At 43.7% G+C, this 20,688-nt stretch overlaps 5 protein-coding genes across 7 annotated transcripts; all 5 read left to right on the top strand.

Annotated features, from left to right (window-relative positions):
- On the top strand, positions 1-9,124 carry LOC124312007 (tyrosine-protein phosphatase non-receptor type 23-like). Its single transcript, XM_046776393.1, has 18 exons — positions 1-218; positions 329-439; positions 523-631; positions 693-1,223; positions 1,294-1,887; positions 1,984-2,713; positions 2,777-2,880; positions 2,941-3,132; positions 3,196-3,474; positions 3,542-3,615; positions 3,757-3,913; positions 3,980-4,284; positions 4,354-4,441; positions 4,502-7,786; positions 7,878-8,103; positions 8,180-8,314; positions 8,399-8,500; positions 8,564-9,124. Exons 9-18 carry the CDS (start codon positions 3,337-3,339, stop codon positions 8,872-8,874), a joined length of 4,821 nt encoding a protein of 1,606 aa, XP_046632349.1. The 5' UTR covers positions 1-218; positions 329-439; positions 523-631; positions 693-1,223; positions 1,294-1,887; positions 1,984-2,713; positions 2,777-2,880; positions 2,941-3,132; positions 3,196-3,336; the 3' UTR covers positions 8,875-9,124.
- On the top strand, positions 260-3,225 carry LOC124311916 (integrator complex subunit 7-like). The gene is made up of 10 exons (XM_046776282.1): positions 260-267; positions 329-439; positions 523-631; positions 693-832; positions 875-1,223; positions 1,317-1,342; positions 1,423-1,887; positions 2,020-2,713; positions 2,941-3,132; positions 3,196-3,225. The coding sequence occupies exons 1-10, from the start codon at positions 260-262 to the stop codon at positions 3,223-3,225; spliced, it is 2,124 nt and encodes a 707-aa protein (XP_046632238.1).
- A 498-nt stretch (positions 9,125-9,622) lies between the features above and the next one.
- Positions 9,623-15,285, top strand: LOC124312644 (deubiquitinase OTUD6B-like). Of its 3 annotated transcripts, none has more exons than XR_006910600.1 (6): positions 9,623-9,887; positions 9,971-10,101; positions 10,165-10,421; positions 10,480-10,681; positions 10,947-11,208; positions 14,828-15,285. XR_006910600.1 is itself a non-coding variant. In XM_046777134.1 (6 exons), exons 1-5 carry the CDS (start codon positions 9,779-9,781, stop codon positions 11,151-11,153), a joined length of 906 nt encoding a protein of 301 aa, XP_046633090.1. In that variant the 5' UTR covers positions 9,623-9,778; the 3' UTR covers positions 11,154-11,201; positions 14,828-15,285. The 3 variants fall into 3 exon arrangements, 2 of the variants coding, with proteins under 2 accessions (XP_046633090.1, XP_046633089.1); XM_046777134.1 differs by having other exon boundaries at positions 10,947-11,201; XM_046777133.1 differs by lacking the exon at positions 14,828-15,285 and having other exon boundaries at positions 10,947-11,271.
- Positions 15,286-15,875: 590 nt separating this feature from the next.
- Positions 15,876-16,931, top strand: LOC124312645 (U-scoloptoxin(01)-Cw1a-like). Its single transcript, XM_046777136.1, has 4 exons — positions 15,876-15,987; positions 16,062-16,111; positions 16,195-16,431; positions 16,514-16,931. The coding sequence occupies exons 1-4, from the start codon at positions 15,963-15,965 to the stop codon at positions 16,625-16,627; spliced, it is 426 nt and encodes a 141-aa protein (XP_046633092.1). The 5' UTR covers positions 15,876-15,962; the 3' UTR covers positions 16,628-16,931.
- Positions 16,932-19,305: 2,374 nt separating this feature from the next.
- Positions 19,306-20,645, top strand: LOC124312258 (proteasome subunit beta type-4-like). Its single transcript, XM_046776712.1, has 4 exons — positions 19,306-19,550; positions 19,766-19,972; positions 20,033-20,378; positions 20,450-20,645. Exons 1-4 carry the CDS (start codon positions 19,417-19,419, stop codon positions 20,549-20,551), a joined length of 789 nt encoding a protein of 262 aa, XP_046632668.1. The 5' UTR covers positions 19,306-19,416; the 3' UTR covers positions 20,552-20,645.
- Positions 20,646-20,688: the final 43 nt, after the last annotated feature.

The following is a 20,688-nucleotide window of genomic DNA, read 5'->3' as shown; positions in this document are numbered from 1 at the left end:
AGCACTTGACCGGAATTTAAAGGGGATAGGAATAGGATGTTAGAAGAGACAACAACATTGAACTTCAAAATGTTCGAAGGAAAAGAGAGTGGATCTTAGAAGATTTATTTACTGAGGATGAAATGGTTTAACTGTAGGTTTGAGAACCACATTTAATGAACATTTATTTGGAAAACCAGAACAAGATGCAAACACAGCTTTAACAGAGCTAGACAAAGGTAGTTTACATGTTTTAACCGACTAGCTGGCTATTTCCATGATGAAATTGTATTTTGATGTTAATGAAAGCTTCTGATAATAATTATCCAAATTATTCGCAAATTTTCAGGGTTACGCTCTGTGAGGCCATTATTTGTTTCCCTAGACTTTTTGAGAAGTATCCATTTTCGATTCTGATAAATTCTGCATTCCTAAAGCTGGAAGAGGTCTTCAGGACAAGGTATGAATTTAAAAGTGTTGATGTTTGTTTATAATTTCCAATCTGTGTTTCCAATTTGACTTTCTTTAAAAAAATTTCCCCAGACTGTGTGTTCTAATAGTCTGCCAGCAAAGTGAAAGGCATCTAGACAAGATCCTCAACGTGGATGAATTTGTCAAAATAATATTCACAGTTATTCATTCCAATAATCCAGTACTTTTGAATATTATTCTAATTTTCAATCACTCAATATTGATTCTGTTTTTATGGTTAGATTGCAAGATCTCATGGCACTGAGAACTTTGGGGAGTATGGAAATTATTATGATCGGAAATCAGTGAATCACAGCATTCGCGACAGTTTGGATTTGCACGATGCTGTAGAGTTAGAGGCAGCTATCTACGCCGCATCCAAGTTTGCCGCACAGTCTTGAACCTTTTCCGTCAACATGTGCAGCAAAATTGCCGAGATGATTCAGGGACTGGTAACACCTGTAAATATCAAGCTCAAGCTCATCCCCATCTTGCAGTACATGCACCATGATGCTCACACGGCCGCCATGGTTCGACGTTTGTGCGCACAGCTCTTGCACAGCTACCCTGCCCAAAATTTCGTCTGTGTGACACTACACACACTGCTGGCTAGTGAAACTCTGGTCGAAATCCCTCAACAGCTACTCCTGCTTCTTGAATATTTGTGCGATTCCAGGAGAGGTGTCCAGGCTCAAGTTTTGTCTGACTTGAAAATTCAGATCGCTGGACGTTCTAGTAACCCGCTAGCCATGGCTGTTTTATCCTCAAAGCTAGTAATTCAATTTTAAAATTCAAGATACCTTTTTGTCGATTTCACCCAGTATTTTTATTCCATAATTTTAGATACAAAGTTGCTCTTGATTTAGAATCAGTGTTGCTACAGTTGCGACCGGTCTGTTGCAGCGAAAGCAGTTCAGCTACTTGTCCAACTAGTAGTTATATTTAGCAAACAAAATTCTTTGTCGTCTTCAGTGCCCGATTTAAGCCACGACGCTGCCCTAGCTGTCGAATCGCTCATATTGGGCCTCTGCTTGGCGGGAAAAACCGAAGAGAGGGAACTCAAGATTGCGTTGACATCAGCCGTCCAGCTGAGTCGTGTCGCCGGACCAGAAATCAGGGACACCTTATTGATTGCCTCACTCGCCTTTTGCTTCAATCTTCCGGTTCCACGTTAGTCCTGCTGTGCCAGGCCCTGGCTGCCATCGGAGACACCCAACCGTCCGCCATTGTACCAGCATTGGTTGACATCATGTCAATGCTCAAGAAACTCACCGTTCAAAGCGATCAAGAGTTGTTGGCAATTCCATTGTTGTGCGTTCTCATGTTCCAGACGCACGCCTCTCATTGTTGGTCTCAACAGGCCAGCGAAGTGGTCCACGAAGTCATCTTTAGGGTCAACTTGTGGGTGGCTTTCCGAATCGCCCGCTCTGCCACAAGGTATAATTCCTTGCTTTAAATGTTTTCAATTCAGTCGATAATTAATTTCTTATTTGGTTTTTTATAAAATATGGCCACCATTCCATTGCCCACAAGATACTGGATCGCTTGTTGGGCCGCATTTTGACGGAGCATCGCTGAGCATCTCTACTTTTGGATTCAGGGATTGCGCGATTTCACCCTGGCCGAATCTCACCTGAGTTGCGGCACTGGATCCGATGCTGTAGCCGTTTCTCTCATAGAAAGATTAGTGTTGGCCTCGAAGCTTTATCTGGAAGGGAATGTCTTCACTGAAGGCAACCACCAGCCCCACCCGCGTTCTTCAGTTTCAAGCCGAATTCGGCCGATTGCGAGTCGAATTCCTGTCGGCGTGCTCTCAACTTGTCCAGGCTTGTCGAACGCTTCAGACAGCCCCGCCGTCGGCCATCGCTCACGCCGTAGCGGCTGCCACCCGAGACGAACTGCAGCGCTGCGGTCGAATTACTCACCAGCTGAGGAAGTCGGTGTTTGTGCTCCGGCAGGTGGCCGAAGCCTGTCCAAGCTCGGACAGAGCGCCTTCGACCCCGACCAGTACCAGGAGAGCCTCACGAATTTGCAGCTACAAAAGCAGACGGCCTTGATCATGACCCAGACGGTCGAGTCCACCTACCTCCGGGCGTCTCAGCTAGGCGTTATGACTGTCGAAAACGATCTGCCCATGATCAACAAGACGGTGCAAGCAGATCACGTCGCTGTGCGGAGTATGGCCACTCGATGCCCTGAAGCTGTCGATCTCGTAAGACGTTTCCGCGATGGCATCCCTGATTTGAAACTTATTAATCACTTGGTATGATCATTTTTCACATCCGTAACACTATTTAAATCTAATTATTCTTCCTTAATCTGTTAGAACGTTGGATGCATCTTGGATTGCTTGAAGTTACTCATAGAAACACCTCTTTGCTTTCCGCGGTTCATGTTCCAGACACTGCAGACCACTTCCATCAAGTTAAAGTGAATGATTTATAAGATTAGTGAATTATTTGAACTTGATTTTGTATACACCCTAAACAGTTGGCGGTGAGCCCTCAGCCGAGAGTGGCCGGAGAGACGATAACGACAACCATTGGCTCGCAGTTGGCCGTTAAGGTGGAAGGTATTGTCCAGGTTACTTCCAGCCCGCGATATTTTGGACGGAGAGTACGTGTCGTTCAAGTGACAATACAATCGAATCCTACTAACCCGACAGTTGGATCGGATGACAAGGTATATCTTTTTGATCGTTCAATTTTTAATTAATAATGAATGAAATTGGATTTTTTTTTCTAGCCGATCGAGTCAAGTACGAGTAGCCTATGAACAAAACAGCTGAGCCGCACAATGATTACTTTTCGGCTCAGTTTTTACTAACATTCGCTGCTGCTGGACTGCATCAGGTGTTTGTTAAGACAGCCCAGATGGACACGTTCGATGCACTGTGGAACGCTGGACCTAAAGCGCAATTATCTGACAAAACCTTTGAAGAATCGGGCTCATCAAAAACAACATCCAGTAGCTCATCTGCAGCATCCCGTGCCACAGCCACGGCAACTTAAGCAACTCAATCGGGTAATTTATTAATAAGTGAGTAATCATCTCTCAGCAAATCCAAAACATTTTAATAAATGGTTAACAGGCAGCTGCCCAGATTGTTGATTATTACAAGTCAGCTGTTAAAGTGCTGGATCAGGGTGACAACCTTCCAGATGGGTAATGTTCAATCAATAAAGATTTATAATGAGGTTAAGTAAGGTTAGGAGGTTGTGAGTGCATAGGAAGACTCTTACCTTATTTAACTTGCTCTTACACATAATTTAGGTTCATACTAATTCATACAATTACCACATACAGTAATGCCCTAGTCGAAGTTGCCGGAGTCAAAGCTTACAATATTTGGAAAAAGTACAGCGAATTCAAGATGACGTTCCATCAGTGTGTGGCTTTGCTCTACATGGGTATACATAGTGAGGAGATGCAGAAGATGGGAGAAAGACTTGCTTACTTTCAGGTAGTATTCCTTGACATTTTAACTTATCTTTCTTTACAATTCAGCACGATTTTTTTGTATTAACAGGCTGCAATGGATAAACTTACAGAGGCGACCAAAAAAGCCAAAAAACTAGAAAATAAATCAGAAAGTGTCAATGACGCGATTTCTTTCGTCCATGACGTTGTTGGTGGCAAACTCAAGGCAGCCGAGAAAGAAAACGAATTCGTTTACCATGAAAAAGTTCCCGACCGCGCCTCATTACCTGACATTAAGGGCGCATCTCTTGTGAAAGGCACGCCTTTCGATGTTACAGACCCTGAAATCGCTGGCCAGGATATTTTTCATCGATTAGTACCCATGGAAGCTCACGAAACATCTTCACTCTACAGGTATTGCACGATTGTTGTTGAATTATTCAAAGCCATCCAAAGTTAAAGTTTCGTGTGTTTTTCAATCAGTGAGGAAAAAGCCAAACTACTACGTCGAGTTGGTGGAAATGTCGAAGAAAAAGATCAAGAATTGGCATTGTTTTTAACATCACTTCAGGTTAATATTCAATAGTTCTCCATTTAGCCACATACAAATGATTTATTTACTGAAATGCAGGTTGACCAATTGAGAGTGCATTTGGAACCAACGGGTCTACCGCAGGAGTTGATTGATCTCTGCGCAGCGTTTAGTGTCGAAACAAACGTGGTCCAAAGTCTGATTGATGCCATGGGTGAGCTGTCGTCGGTCTACACTGATGTAGAGTCTTCACTGGCCGAAATCCAAAATCTTTTGAGCAAAGAACAAGAAAATGTAAGGATTTATCAAGGCCAAGGCAAACGACCCCCTTCAATGATCTTAAAAGAACTTTCGCTTGAAGCTGGTCGCTTTGTCGAAGCCCACGCAAAAGCTGCTGATTCCAACATGCCCCTGCATAAAGCCATCAATTCACATTTGGACAATTTGCGGACTTTAAGCCTTCCATTATCTGAAATCCAAGCTCAGTTACCCAGTATTCAAGTGTTGGAATCAAGTAAAGACCAAGCAGCTATTAAAGAGTTGCATCGGCTTCTCGACAAGGTGGAAGAGATGCGCAAACAACGCCAAATGCTTTACACTCAATTACGTGAAGCCCTTCAAGCCGATGCCATCACCAAATTGGCAACCCACCAAACGGATTTAGAGGTCCTATTTACCAAGGAGTTGGCAAAGCACCAACGGTTGACTTCGTTAATCGAACAAAATCTTTCAGCCCAGGAGAAGATCCTTGTTGCTTTAACGGAAGCTAATGCTCGATACGCAGACACGCGACGCTCCACCGCCGACATTCAGCAGCGTCGAATTGCAACCGTGGCTGCTCTGATGGCTTCCGCCGAGGCCTATCCAGATCTGATTGCAAAGTGCCAAAAAGGTCTCGAATTCTACAGGAAGATGGACACGAATGTCACGAAACTCTTGCAGCGTTTGCGATCCGTCTGTCGTGTCCAACAGGAAGAGCGTGAACAGCAGGAGGCTGCACGAGAACGGAATCGCCCCACTCATGTGACCAACCCACGACCCGAAATTCCAGAATCTACTGATGTAACGAGCGGTCCGAAGTTGAAAGATTTTCTTCATTTAATGAAAAAAGATCGAGTTGGAATGGAACCATCTTTTATTCCAACCACATCGTCAGCACCTCCACCGGGTTCTGCTGGAGCTGATGCCGTCGCCCCGTTTAGTTACCCGTATCAACGTCCGACTCCTCTTGGTGCCGAGCAGAGTGTTCGCCATCCGCAATCGACGCCCTATGTGCCTGACGGCAATTCTTATTACTATCAAAATAATACTTCCCAAAGTGGGTTCCCACCTTCTGGACCAAATCTACCAAGACCAACTTATAGTAGTGGTTTCCAAACAACTGATAGGTCTTCGTCGTTTTCAGCCACCCAACCGGGTGCTTCTAGTTTGGCTCAATCCAGCTACAATTATCCTTCTCCTTCGGCTTCTCCCCTTCATCAGCAACCCACCACTGCAGTCAATCCGCATCCGATTCCTACTAGCCAACCCCAACAACCGTCTTATCCATCAGCAGGAGGTCAGGCGTATCTGGGTCAGCAACCGTCAGGAGGAGGAAACAACCCGCAGTCTTTTGGTTCAACTCAACATATGCAACCTCAGAATTATCCACCTACTTCCAACTATTATGGCCAAGTTCTTGGTGCGACATCGTACGACATCGCCTTGTCGATGCAGCAACAAGCGTACCCTACAGTCTCTCAAATGGGGCAACAACCTACCCCCAGTGTTCCCGTAACAACAACTTCTAATTCCTCAACCAATTACCCAACAGTGAGTTATATGACTCCTAATGGAGGAACTTCATCGGCTTATGCTCCTCACTTTGCCCCGGCAACCCAACAGCAACCATCTTCTGCAGCTCCTTCATCTTTTTCCCAAACGGCTGTTGCCGTATCTCAACAGCAGCAGACTTATGGGGTTGCGAGTTATCTGAACCAACCATCCGTTGGGAGAGAAACCCAATCGGGTCCCTTGTCTTATCCAAACACTCATGTAAACATTCCTCCAACTCAGCAACAACAGTATCCCTATTATCCGGGCAGTTCCATGTACGGCTATCCGCCTGCAACAACAACAGCGGCTGCAGCTTCAATGCATCAATATCAGTACGGATACAGCTCGTCCAATCCAAACATAGACGGGAGTGGGGGTTATCAACACGGAGTAACAGGTACTAATAATTCGGCTCTCTCTCAGTCAGCCGGACATCAAGGTCCGGGATTAATAACCGCCGCTTCGGCTTCCGGAATCGGACAGTATCAACATTATCCTTACTATCCAAATCCAGTTGATCCAGTCAATAACTATCACTACCAGCATCCTGGATCTTACTATCCGGCTGCCAATTCTTATCCTCCGGCCGCAGAGCAAATTCTTCAGCCTACTCCGTTGGCTCCCACATCAGTTCCTCCCGCTCCTACTGTTGCTCAGGCTCCCGTAGCTCATTTACCCGTCACCGTGCCGCCAAATCCCACAGGCGTTGGACAAGTCGCTAGCAATTTAGAGCTTTTGACGCTTTTAGATCTTTCTGTTCCTATGGCTCCTATCGGCGGTCTATTGGAGCCACAACCTAGAGAGGCTCAAACTCCTGGTGGGAGTACACAAGGTACGACTACGCTGACCAATTCAACCATCAAGGCGGTTATGATGGCTCCTGTTGCCACGCCTGATCCAATCAAACCCACGTCCATCTCCTCCGCTACTGAATCTTTTCCTTTCCACGAATCACCTACCAAATCTGAAGTGAAACTAGCAACGCTCCCAACCACTGGCCACAAAGATCCTTTAGCTGACGCTGAATTAGCATGTAAATTGGCTGTGGAGGTCGAGAAGTTGGACAAATTGGTGGACGGCCTGACTCGCAAAAGTCTCAATGGACCAACCTCACTGGACACCCGCTGGAAGGAAGTGCTGGAATTGCAAGAGCGTGAGTCAACTCGTCACAGTATTTCGGTGGCGCGGTGTTATCCCATGAAGAACCGACTCCCAGATGTGCTACCTTACGACCACAATCGTGTGGAGCTGCCCACTACAAAGGATGATTACATTAACGCCTCTTTGGTTCCTGCTTTATCGCCTGGCGCTCCCTCTTTCATCGCCACTCAAACGCCATTGCCTTGCAGCCAGCAGGACTTTTGGACGATGATATGGCAACAATCGGTTGAAATTGTTGTTTGTTTACTTTCGGACGCCGAAATACCCAAGCCCAGCCCTTCAACGATAGCTATTTATTGGCCTGTAGAGAAGGGCCGTGATGTCATCTCTGGCCCCTGGACCATAACACTTCAGAGCAGTAACATCCGCTCGTATTGCCACGAACGAATCCTTGGTCTCAGCAAAAACGTAATTTTATTTTTACAACTTCCATTTTCTATGAATTTTTAAATTCACCTATGCAGAGAGTTGACGACTTTTTTGTTTTGTTTTGTTTTAGGGAGAAGCCAAACAGCGTGTAGTCATACACTTACAATTTACAGCTTGGCCTGGAAGTAGCTTTCCCGCTTCGCCTGCCCAGTTTCTTCAATTGACGAATGAAGTGCTTCACTGTTGGCAGCAGCAACGAAGCAAAACCCATCCGATCGTTGTCCATTGTCTGGCGGGCGCAGGACGTACTGGTCTTTTTTGCCTCCTCTCTACGGCCCTCAATGACCTTACTTCAGGTAAGCTCATCCATCATACGATTTGTACAAGCTTAACATTACTTGCATGAAATAATGATGAATCCTTTTCTGATAGGCCATGGACTGTTGGACGTCGTACGGGTTGCGGCGAGCCTTTGCCAGCATCGACGCAACATGTTCCGAGATCGTGAACACTTGCTCTTTGCTTACCAAGCCTTACTTTATCACGCCCAGGATTTACTCATGAAAAGTAAAAGTTTTTCAATAAACTCTAAAAGATTTTACATAAAAAATAAATAAAAAATAACAATAACAATAATTTGCTTGAATATAGGAGGAATTTTGTCGGGAACGACTTCATTGCAAGGATCCCCTATAAAGAAACATCATCCATCGCAAGATTTCATTCATTCACCGATTCCAACTCCTTCGAACAGTAAAAATGTTTAACCGTTGCCAACATTTTGCATTTGATTTATGACGCGTTCGATCTTTGTAGATGCGACACCTGTGTTGGAGGCAGCGGCGAATGTTTTGAAAGAAACGACAGCAACGGAAGAAGTGGCTTCCCAAGTAACAGAAGAACCAGCAGCGATGTTGCAAACGACAGACACACCTACGCCAAAAAAGAGCCAGGCTCTAGGGGCGTTGGCTATCCTTGATCCTGCAAACTTCACGTTGGACGGCGGCCAAACAAATATACACCGCGTTACAAAAGAAAGTTTTAAAAACGCCTCTCAGCTCGGTTCAATGTCTGATCCTTCTGATCCGCTCAGCCAACTCGATCCTTTGTGGTCACTGGCTAAATAAGTTTTTCTGAGTCAAATTGAAGGCCATTATTATCGATACTACGCTGATGGCAAAAGATAGCGAATTATTTCTTGCCTCTTTCTTCTTCTTCATTATTATTTAGTAATCTGATCAAATAGCCTCCCATGGCGACATATTAGTTTGTTAGCAACGTCCGAAGATTTAACCCGTGGAAGAATGGCATATTTTGCATTCCGCTAAGTTTTTTGGAATTTTATGATTGATGTACCGAATACACGTTCAACATTAAGTGCCGCTGAAATTTGACTTTCAAGTGGTTTTGAGAAATGCACAGTTATTTGCAAATTGAATGTGTTTTAGCAATGACTTGCTTCACGTTGGCGGGGCAATGAGAAAAATGGTATGCAGCTGCTGACTATTGCATCACAAAGGGAGCTTTATCGTTGTTGGACTTGAGCAAGCGCATCTTGAGCCTGAGGAAATTTTGCTGTCTTATTAGAAAGCGCGCACAATTCCATATGTCTTGTGTGTAGATTAGCTAGTCAAGGACGCGCGCGTATACAACAGAAACGCCTCGCCATGCAAACAACAAAAAAAGGAAAGGGGTAATCCTCGATCTCTTTGTATCGATGCAGCCCCAAAAACCAAAAGACCTGATGAAAAAACCGAAGAATAGTCATCACCATCTATCAACTACGGCAATTTTTACCGTTGAATTTGGGTAATCGATTGTCCTCGTGTGTTTATACAAAAAGGATGCTGTTTAGTTTCAAATGAGCTGGCATCGTCTGCTAGCTTTCGAAAATTCTCATTTCTCATGTGTGCTCAGTCAGTTTAGTAGGGGATTCTTGGTATATTTATGTGCCTATTGAGGTACATTTATTTATGATCGCATGAGATTACAGAGCTTTTTGGTGTTGTAATCATCATTCGAAAAGAAAGAATGGCCGAAGAAAATTCCGCCGATGAATTAATAGAAGAGAAGGCTGAAGAGTTGGACGGCGAGGAAGAATTATTGGCTCGGCACCGGAAGGAAAAAAAAGATATTCAAGGTTCTTTGGACTTTCAAAATTGCATATTCTCGGAGAATATTTGTTTATTTATATTTTTTGCTTATTGATATTTATTCAAACAGCAAAGATTCAAGCTTTGAAGAAGACAGCAACGAAAGGAGACAAAAAGAAAAAGAAGGACGTGGCTGAGGAGATTGCCAAGCTAGAAACTGAAATAGAGACTAAACATGCTGCAGAATTGAAGAAATTTCAGGTTGTGCAGCCCATTGATATGATAAATATGTTTGTGTCATGTTTTGAATTAATTTTTCAAAAGGAATCCACAGCTGAAACCAAGAAAATCTCTGAGCAACTAGAAGATGTAAACTTGGCAGCCAAGGGTGAAGGAAAAGTCACAAAGGCTCAAAGAAGAAGAGACAAAAAACAGGACCAAGCCAAAGAAAGGGTGCAGTTGATTGAAGAACAGGAGAAAGCTAATCTTTTGGGAGTCAGGCACACTGAAACCCAGAAAATCAAAGCAATACTGGCCAAGCGAAATCTGACTTTCTTTGAAATACCATCTGATGGCAACTGGTACTTTCTACATAATTCATTTTCGTACAAGGCGTAATATATTTCATTGTTTCCCCAGCATGTTCGCGGCCATACTGCACCAAATTAACCGCGGAGGTGTCTCACAGTCTGTGCAGCAACTTCGCAATCTTGCGGCAGAATTTATGCGTTCAAACGTGGACGATTTCATGCCGTTCATGGACGAGGTGGAAAACGAAGAACAATACATGAAATACTGCGACGATCTCCAACGAACCGCCGCGTGGGGTAGCCAGCTGGAGGTACATACAATACAATCTTCTTCATTCTTGACCGCTGTTGTTGCGCTCAGTGAAAATATGAATAACTATTGCTTAGCCTGTCGAGGGAGGGAGGGAAAATTTCGATTGATGATGGAGCCTCCTCTTTAGGAGATGCGCACAACCTTGGGGCCTTTCCGTTGACGATGAATGGATGAAAACTAATTTCCATTTGTGTATTTTTTTTTCTCTCTTTTATCCATTGCCTCTGACCCCTTGCGGCAACAATAACAACACTTAACTGCAGTTGCGAGCTTTAAGTCAAGTTTTACGACGTCCCTTTGAAGTCGTGCAGGCTGAAGGTCGTCCTGTTATCATAGGCGAAGAATTCACGGATCCATCATCTACTCCGGTACTGCTCACTTACCATCGCCACATGTACGGTTTGGGAGAACATTACAACAGCGTCCAGCCTCGGCCAGCCGACGACGAGGACAATGACGGCGGCCAATAAACCAACATCCCGCCATCTCTCTCAGTAATCTCCCACCTTCATCCAAAAGTAAATGGTGAGCTTTATAATGGGAAAATTCCAACCTTTATTTCGCGAGATTACAAAAAGTGCAAACACACACACGTGAATATCTTGTGAGTGGCTCGGCAGTTTTCGTTTTTCTTTCTCTTTCTGGAAATTTTCCATCGTTAAAATAACCGTCTGTATGTATGACGAATGCCAGTGTACTTGGCAGCTCTAAACGGCTTGTTTTTGGGACCGAACCAGTCCACCAAACGTGCAATTTAGATTTAAAAGTTAAGAATATCTTTTAAGGCTGTTGCGGTTTATTAGTGTTATTCTTTTATTGAGTGGAGTCAACTCCTCCCCGAGTTGATGAGAGAATTCCGGTCACGATGCCGAAGGTGTTTATCCACTCTAGTCATCTACGAAAGCCATTAAGTCTCGAAAGAAAAAAGACAAAGGGAAAATGCCGGGACAATGCCGCCCTCTCGTTCGCCCCCTCCGTCCGTCTAAAGTATCATCGTATAGTTTTTAGTAATAATCGGCAACGAGCTATAAATGCGAATGATATTCTGACCCCCCGTCAACAAGATGAGCCACAAATGGAGTCGTTCGCCCGTCGCGCACGAGCGATGAAATTTTCGCCACAGTCCTACTATACTACCCATATAAAATGACTCGACTACTACCACCTATCGCTGACGGCTTTTCTTTTTTCTCGTTTTTAACATTTTTATTGGACAGGACAACGGCGAAATGTCCTTGATCCATGCGCCATAAAGTTACACTGTATCATCATCAAAGAAGAGTCCTGATGAAGATTTTTTCTCTCTTTTCTCTTAAAACAAGTTATTCAAGGACAACAGTTTTTTCTTTTTATTCATTTCTCTTTTTGTTGCTGCCCCCTACACAGTTATTAACTGTTTTGGTCGTCGTCGTCGTGTTTCCCCAGCAGTTTTGTATTGAAATTTTTGCGTATCACGTTCCGCGATTGTCTGAATTTTTCAGTTTCGTTTTCCAACGGGTAAAATTTATGTTATTTTTTTGTCTGACTAGTTACGGATTTCTCTCTTTTCGGCCCCGCAACTGATGAGTTGTCACTTTTGTTTCCATTTCAGAGTTATGAAATTGGCTGGAGAAGCAAAATTGATGATGTGATACATTCGTGTGCGTACGTGTAACGTATCCTTCTCTGCCCTTTGGGGGCGGACAGACAGGATGTTGTAAAGAAAGAAAAACTACACCGGGGAGGAAGGTCAGAACAGGTCGGGAAAGTCGTTTGTCAGCACTTGGTGCAGAGAGAGAGAGAGAGTCAATGGGAAAGGAATAAAATACAGCGACACACGTACAAGTCTCAAATAGGCGCCGTTTTTAAATATTAAACGAATTAGACTCGCGCAGAATGGGGTAGTACCTAATCAATGATCAATGATGATGTAGCATTTGCCAAAACGATTCGTTGTTTCAACGCCACGGGGAATTATCTGAAAAAAAAAAGAAGATAGAAGGAAGGATCGTGCTGGCCAGTTTTGATCAACAACCGCCGTCCCGCCTCTTCACTGGTCGACACGTTTTAATCGCCGTTGTGTGTCTGCCCAGTTTATCAACTGCGGTGAAATCGGGAGCCTAAAACCTCTTTTTGCGGCTGCACAACACGCAATTTGCCGGCGAGAGGGGGAATTTAACAATGTCCGACATCGGGTGCGTGCGCTGGTTGGCCAAAAACAACTTGAAAAATGCTTCCCAACACGAAGAAAATTCACAATTCTTTTTCGTGTGACTGACGTTTCTTTGCTTTCGTGCCGCCGTTCGTTTCGGTCGGTGGCTTATGACCGGTTTGTGTTGTAGTTGCGGTTGGTCTGTTTATTCTCTCATGACGCCGAGATTTATTTTCTCCCCACGAGTCGCAAGTGAAGAAAGACAGAAAATGAATGAACAAGGATAAAAAAAAAGGGGGTTAAGCAGGAATAGTGAGCCGTGACGAAAGAGAGAAGGCTCTATCCTCTCTCATCAACCCAAAAGAAGTTTTTTTCTCTCTTTTGGGGTGGTGAGGCGGCGCGCATAACAACACGATTTGAACCAGGTAGATATATACAGTAGGTAGCGCTGCGGCCCATCAAATAGTCAGAAAGAGAAAGAAAGAGCTAATATAATAAAACTATACGTGAAGCAGCAACAGACTGAGGGGAGAGAAGGTTTTTTTCTTCTTTGATTTCCTTGTGGTGGTGGTGCTGGCATCTTCCTTTCACTTTTCCACGTCCTTGGCCATTCGATTCCGACTTGAAGAGGAAATATATGGTATGCCGTTCGTTCTTTCCCTCCTGAACGAACCCAACGAAAGAGAAAATAGACAACAACCAACGTTATTAAAGCGGCGTCGTGACGAAAGAGAAAAGAGATGACCCGTCCGTCTCCTGGACTGAGAAAATGATTTTGATTTTTCTCCTTCAGACAGTTTTATTTCTAATAAAAAAGAAGAACAACAACAACAACGTCGTAGTCGGGTGATGGCCTCCGACGTCGCTCATGGACTCGTTTAATAATTGGGTGTCGGTTGTTTCGTGCGGGATTTTCCATTTTTTTGGGCAAAAGCAATGGAAGGCAGGCAGTCGGGACAGGCGGGAAACGGCATTTAAAAACCTACACACCTCCCCGATCCCACCCATTTTCACAGATAACTATTATCTCTCTGCGTTGTTGTAATTATAGATGAGAGACAACCTCCACCTCTTATTCAGGGTGTTCTCAACCACCTCTCAACAGACCTTGCAACAGCAATTTTCTGGCCGCCGCTATTTTGGCGACGGCGTTTTGTCCCGAAATTGAATAAAAGGTTCCGTACAATACCCAGCGACTGATGGATATCCTGCGCTAGCGAATGAATCATCCATTATTCATCGACTCGATCGACTTTTCGCATGCGCTTGCAAAACAGCAAGGTGAACATTTTTTTCATAACTTTTTTTCTTCGTTGCACGCTGGATGTATTCGTGATTAGATTGGATTCGCCAGACTTGCCGGGTTCCCAAGTCGGTGCCTTATGAGAAAGGTGTCACAATTGACGTCTCATCAACGAGTGAGAGAGAAAACATCCCCACCGAAGACAACAAGTGAACCTTGCCCAAGGGCAGCAGCAAATGCTACATCCCACACTATTTTAGGTCAAGGGTTGCGCCTAACTTACACTTTGACTTGACTACATTTTATTTCAAAAAATGACACATCCCATGACTGACTTTTGACTGACTTGCCCCATAAACTCACTTTTTTTTCTTCTTTTTAATGGATCCAGTTTTTCAACAGGGGTAAAATCTTAAGCCCATCATTCAAAGCCGAAAAATTATCCGGCTCGGTGCACAACTTTCACGGGTTTAAACCCCATAGAGATGAGACACTTTTCTGTGTACGAGTGTCCGGAATTTCTTTCTTTTGTTGTGTTTGTAGTACGATGCCTATAAAGCGCCCCATCATTCCTACTATCTCAAATGCTTTAGGATCTATGCGCTTGATTCTATACAGACATCACATGCTAGTTAATAGCTCAAACCTCCTTTTTTTCTTCTTCTTTCTTTCTATTTAGTTTCTTTTTCGTAAGGGTTTTTATGTGTTTTGATCTCTCGGTAGTTCAAACACAAACTCACGAAATCCTCATTTTTGTTTCCCCCCTGTAGGCCATGCGCAGGAGGAGAAGAAGAAGAAGTTCCTTTTGATAATAAATCAGATGAGAAAATAAAAAATAAAACGAGGAGAGAGATTGGAATCTTTGGATATATTTTTCGCCCTTTCACTTTTTTCACGTTTCCTTCTTTCTCCTCGTTTACGAGCTGGTGATTCATTCGTTATTGTTTGAATTACATCTTCCTCATAGCCCGATAGATACAACCAGCGTCGCGGTGGAATCAAAACGAAATGGGTGGACGAAATGTCTGCTCGGAGGACGAACGCCTTTCACTCGGCTTGACCTGTCGAAAGGGAAAATCAACTAACCCGTGAACTATGGCAAAAGAAAAAAAGATCTCTCGAAAACGCCTTGACAATGGACCGCTCGCCTGACCGTTCTCTCTCTTCTTTTCTTTTTTAAGATTTTCACATGATGAATCACGTCCTACTGTTTGTGTGTCACGATGCACAAAAAAAAAAGTCCGCAGCTGCCGATTGCCTCGATACCGGTCGTGAAGGGAGTCGGTGCGGCAGCAATTTGAAGGGATCAGCGCGCGCACACAAAGGGAAAATGTTAGAAACTTAGGATAAATTAGCCATTGCAATGATGGATGTAACTTTAACAATCGTCCAAAAATGGGTGGGCGCGTTGAATTAGATTTCTTCGTTCTACCCATTTTGGTAGTACGAAGGAATATGAGGATTGTATATGTACGTGTGTACACGATATGAATGGGAATGACCATCAGGTTGAGGGCGGGAGTGTCTACGATGTGTGTAGTCCATCCATCTACAACCCATCCACCAGAATAGTGTATACACGTAGTATTCTATTGTGTAATATCCCATGGCGGGGGAGGGGTGGGTCCTAAATACATGAACGAGAGAGACTCGGCGAGGGTATTTTTTTGGGGGGGAATCGAGCAGAGCGTGAAAGATTCTCTCTTCTTCTCCCGCCACCCACCACCTCCACCCAATGGAAGGGGGCTGGAGCAGGTGCGGGAGGAATCTGCTTTGAAAAAAAAAACCTGCCGGCCATTTTCTTCTTTCGACCGCGGGACCAGCGGGTCGGAGGGATGCGCCGATGGTATAAAAGCCGCGTGACTTTCCCTGTTAAAGCATCACTTGTTACTCGAACGAACAAAAATGAACTCACTAGCTGTCATCTGCGGTGAGTTCTAGTGCTTCTTCTTCTTCTCTTTTAATTCTATTCAAATCTAATTCTACTTTCGATTTCTTGTAAAGGTCTTGCTCTCTTCGCTGTCGTCTTGGCCTCTCCCTTCGGAGATCACCGAGTAAGTTTCTTGGCATTCTTTTAGTTAAATGAATTCGATTCTAATATGTGAATTCGATTGGATGGCTGTTTATTTTTCTTTAGGTCCGACGACAGGCTGGAACGATCGAGGAGAAATTGGGATTACCTAGCAACGCCACCGCCATCCGAAACAACATCGTCGACACTTTTTCGTGCGACGGAAAGATCTACGGCTACTACGCTGATGTCGACAACGAGTGCCAACTCTTCCACATCTGCTACCCCGTCGAATTGGCCGATGGAACTAAGCAAACTTTCAAGTGGAGCTTCATCTGCCCGGAGGAGACCATCTTCAACCAGGTCTGTCTAACCAAATATTAGCGATTGTTTCGCAGCTTGTATCTGTTGACTTGATTAAATTAACATCACCGTCGAATAATAGGAGAGTATGACTTGCACTTTCCCCACCGACGCCATCCCCTGCTCAGAGGCCGCGTCTTTCTACAACCTCAACCAGAATTTCGGCGTCATTCCTACCACCACCGTCAAGGCTTGAGCAGCACATCTCGTCTTCCAACTTTCGATGATTCCATCAGCAAGCCTGTAAATATAATCAAACAAAAGGGGTGGGCCATTTCGTCTTCTTCCCAGTATTTCTCGCACAGCAATGAAAATGTAGTTACAAAATTTCTCTACCGGTCGGGGCATTATTTTCACTTTCATCCCGACCTTTTTTGATTTAACATCTACCCGCAAAAAAGTGTACGCTTGATTGCCCGCAAATTCTAAAATGTTGTTGTGTCGTGTACGGCTGCTATGTATCAAAATCACTACCGAAATACAAAACAAAAAAACCCAAATTTCGTGCAAAATTGTTTCGCCCTTTTCTTCTTGTTTAACGTAAAGAAAAAAAGAATCGCACATGTTTCTTTCTTTTGATTATCCTTTCCGGATTTCACGACACTTTCACTGTAGAATTTATTGGGGAAAATGCGGGAAAATGGTCTGATTGGGCAGCACCTATTTTGAATATTAAGCAGTCGTGTCTATCCGGTCGTCATTCCTCGCATCGGATAATCTTTTTTTCTTTCTTTTTTAAATAAAAAAGAAGAAGGAGAAGAGAAGAATAGAGAGAGAAAGGTGAATAGTATACAACGTAGTATTGTATAATGTTATGCAGATTGCGCGTATGCGCCTGAGGAGAGAAGAAGACGCTATTCGGTTTGGGGGCCGCAGCTAGACGCACAAGGACATGAGAGAAGCCCAAGAGAAGAGCGTTTAAAAGAAGGGCCAGCAGAAGAGAAAGAGAGAGAGAGAAGAACATCATGTAGGCCATCCGGCATAAATACAACAACGCTGAAAGTCTATAACAGGTGAAAGCGCAGCCGCTGCTGCTTTTTCGTCTGACATGAGATGAGAGAGACTCTTGTGCTGGCATCTTCAGAGGTTACAATGTACATAAGAGATGAGAGCCGAGATGAAGAAGAAGACTCTCTTCTGACCCAACCGCCAGGCCAGGCTACATAATAACATACAGATTTGATGGCCCTATTTGGGAGACCGCAACAGTACCGGCACATGTTTCGGTCGGAGATGACAATCTCTTAAATTTATATTCCAAATTGAATCAAACGGGGTTGCATGGAGGAGTGCTTATCAAATTGAACGCAAAAAGGTATACACTAGTATAATAAAGCGTCGATGGATTTTTCTCACGCTGTACGTATCGATGACTCGGCGATAAATATCATCCCCTGACTTTTTATTTTGCCCGAAAAAAAAACGCTTTTCTAGGATTCTGCGAATCACCGCTGACGAAAAAGAATTGTCCTTGGAATGCACATAAAGTCGTCGATTGTATTCCTTCCTTTTTCTTTATTCGATTCATTCGATGATAAAAGAAAAAAAACGAGACAACGACATTTGGTGTCTTTTTATTACCGGACTTGATGTTACACGACGACGAACGGCGCACTATCACAGGACTTCAAGAGTTTCAGTGACTGTTGAACGTCCATATCTTCCCATCACGCAGAGGTATGGCGCCTGTAGTATTCATTAGCATACAACAGGTGACAACAGCCAACATCGACTCTCCTTTTCATGTATAAATAAAGAGATATGGGATGAACCAGGATCACTATATAAGTATAGTACACAACCGAGTTGATGGCCTCGCCAGCAATATATCACCCATCAATCTTGTTGCCCATCACCCCCGAGTCTTTTGTTTCCTGTTCTCGGTTACATCCCACCTCGCGATCATCGTCTCGTTTCCACCGCCTGTCATGCTGCAGCAGCCAGCCGAGAACTTTGTTTGGGCGCTTGAAATTCGCGGGAATTTCCGTTTGAATATATACATACAATACGTCATTAACCCACTGTAGTAGTAGCTCTGCTCTCTCTACATCTCTTTCTAGTTCCTTTCACCACCGCACACACATTTTGGTTGTTGTTGCATCCCGTTTGATCTCGTGCTGATGGCACGTAGACGCCCACCTGACACAACAATTAGCGCATCGTCGTGCTGATCGTCATTTCGACCTCTCTCTCTCCTTACCAAGTGTATACACGCTAGCAAATGTGTTCTGATTACTGGCGTTTAACTGAACAAACAAGTCGGGTTAAATATTTCGTCTCATTTGTCATGATTATGCATGCGCGCTCTGAAATGTTGCGCGCATCACTTTCCACCACTTTCGTCATCGCTGTGCGGCTTTACAAAAGGAGTAACCTAAAACTTTGACCAAAGACTGATTATACGCAACCATCGAGAGTTTCGTTGTCAGGAACGATAAATATTCCAAATCCTAGTTTTCCCTTTACCTATTTTTGTGTGTGTGTGTGTAAGTTAAAGTCCGCACGAAGAAGAACCGACAGAATTCATTCATGGCATTGTTATGGTAAAGCTATACTTGTGTGCAAATCGCGTATCATTATGGCAATCGCGGCCGAATCATAACTTAGAGGCGACTGCTCGTCCATATGCAGAACTCATCCTGACTTGCATCGGTTTCGGCTGTGAATCGAAATACCTTCTCGATACGACTTAACGCATTTTCATGCAAATTTCAAAATCGATTCCATGTGTGGGATGCGATCTCACTAGAATATCCCATAAATTCACTTGACATTTGAGATTTTTCTTCTGATGTGCGAGCATTTTCAAAAAGCGTGGCAATTTGTTATTTACGAAATAGACACCTGGCGGTGTAAACATAAACTTCTTCCGAAGCGCAGTGAGATTGCAGAAACTTCAAAGTGAAACGATCTCTCCATTACATCGCCGTCTTCAAGGAAAACGTTTGACAATTAAAACATTTCAGTCGTTGATTGAGTAACAATATGTACGCTAATCCAAACTCCATTATCAATCCTTCATTGTGGCCTAACGGTCCTGCACCGGGATGCTTTTTTAACTTTCCTGGAACCGGTGTCACCCCTACCACATCCAATGGAGGCATCATCACACGAACTCAGTAAATTCCATTACACTTCTTTAAAACAATTTAGAGTTTTACTTTTGATCAATTTGATTTAGTTTATGTTTAATTTGGAATAGTGGGTTGTCAAGTCATCTTCAGTGTGATGCATTGTTTTATCCTGATTTGTTTTTCTTTTCCATGTATCTTATTCTTACCCCATTCTAAGTGGTGATTCAGTTTGCTCATTAGATTTCAAACTCAAATTACAGATCACCAGTGACAACAGGTACTTCAATCCTTGGTCTGATATTTGATGGTGGTGTCATGCTGGCTGGTGATATGTTGGGATCTTATGGCAGTATGGCAAAGTTTCGATCAATTGAAAGGATCATCAAGGTGAACAACTCTACTGTGCTTGGAGCTACTGGAGATATTGCTGATTTCCAGCATTTGCAATCCATCATTGAACAGAAAGTGTAAGTGAATTAATAACTATTTACTTGAGCAAATTTTAATGTTTTAGTTTGCTTTTGCAGGATTGATGAAGATTGTGCTGATGATGGTTTCACGTTGAAGCCAAAGGCTCTGCACACCTGGTTGACCAGAGTGCTCTACAATAGACGATCAAAATTTGACCCACTTTGGAACACATTTCTGGTGGCAGGTATTGAGGATGGCGAGCCGTATTTGGGCTGTGTAGACAAGATCGGCACCGCTTTCAGTGACTCCAAGATTGCTACCGGGTATGGAGCTCATATTGCTCTGCCTCTGATGCGTGAGGGCTTGGAAAAGAAACCGCAAATGACACAAGAAGAAGCTCGCGCCTTGCTCATCAACTGTCTTAGAGTCCTATTCTATCGCGACTGTCGAGCTTTGAATAAGGTATGTCTGGTGTTATCCATCTGTCAAGTATTCCTGTACTAAGAAAATGTTTTACTTATTACTCATTGCAGCATCAAATCGCTACCATAACGAAGGAAGGAGTGACCATTGAAAACAACATTGAATTGGACACTAACTGGGAGGTAGCCAATTTTGTTGTTGGCTACGAGTAAGAGTATACTTTTTATTTCATTCAAAAAGCAAAAACGTGTATTTCTCACGCCTGTGTACCAATAAAATGGGTGTCTTTTGGAAGTATAAAAAAAAGCAAATAAGTCTCCTTTCACTCGTGCAATGTTATCACACAAAA

Source organism: Daphnia pulicaria, chromosome 8 (genome assembly GCF_021234035.1).
Source record: "Daphnia pulicaria isolate SC F1-1A chromosome 8, SC_F0-13Bv2, whole genome shotgun sequence".
NCBI classification, from domain to species: Eukaryota; Metazoa; Arthropoda; class Branchiopoda; order Diplostraca; family Daphniidae; genus Daphnia; species Daphnia pulicaria.
Note: the sequence above shows the minus strand (reverse complement) of the source record. Positions and strands in the feature narration are given on the sequence as shown.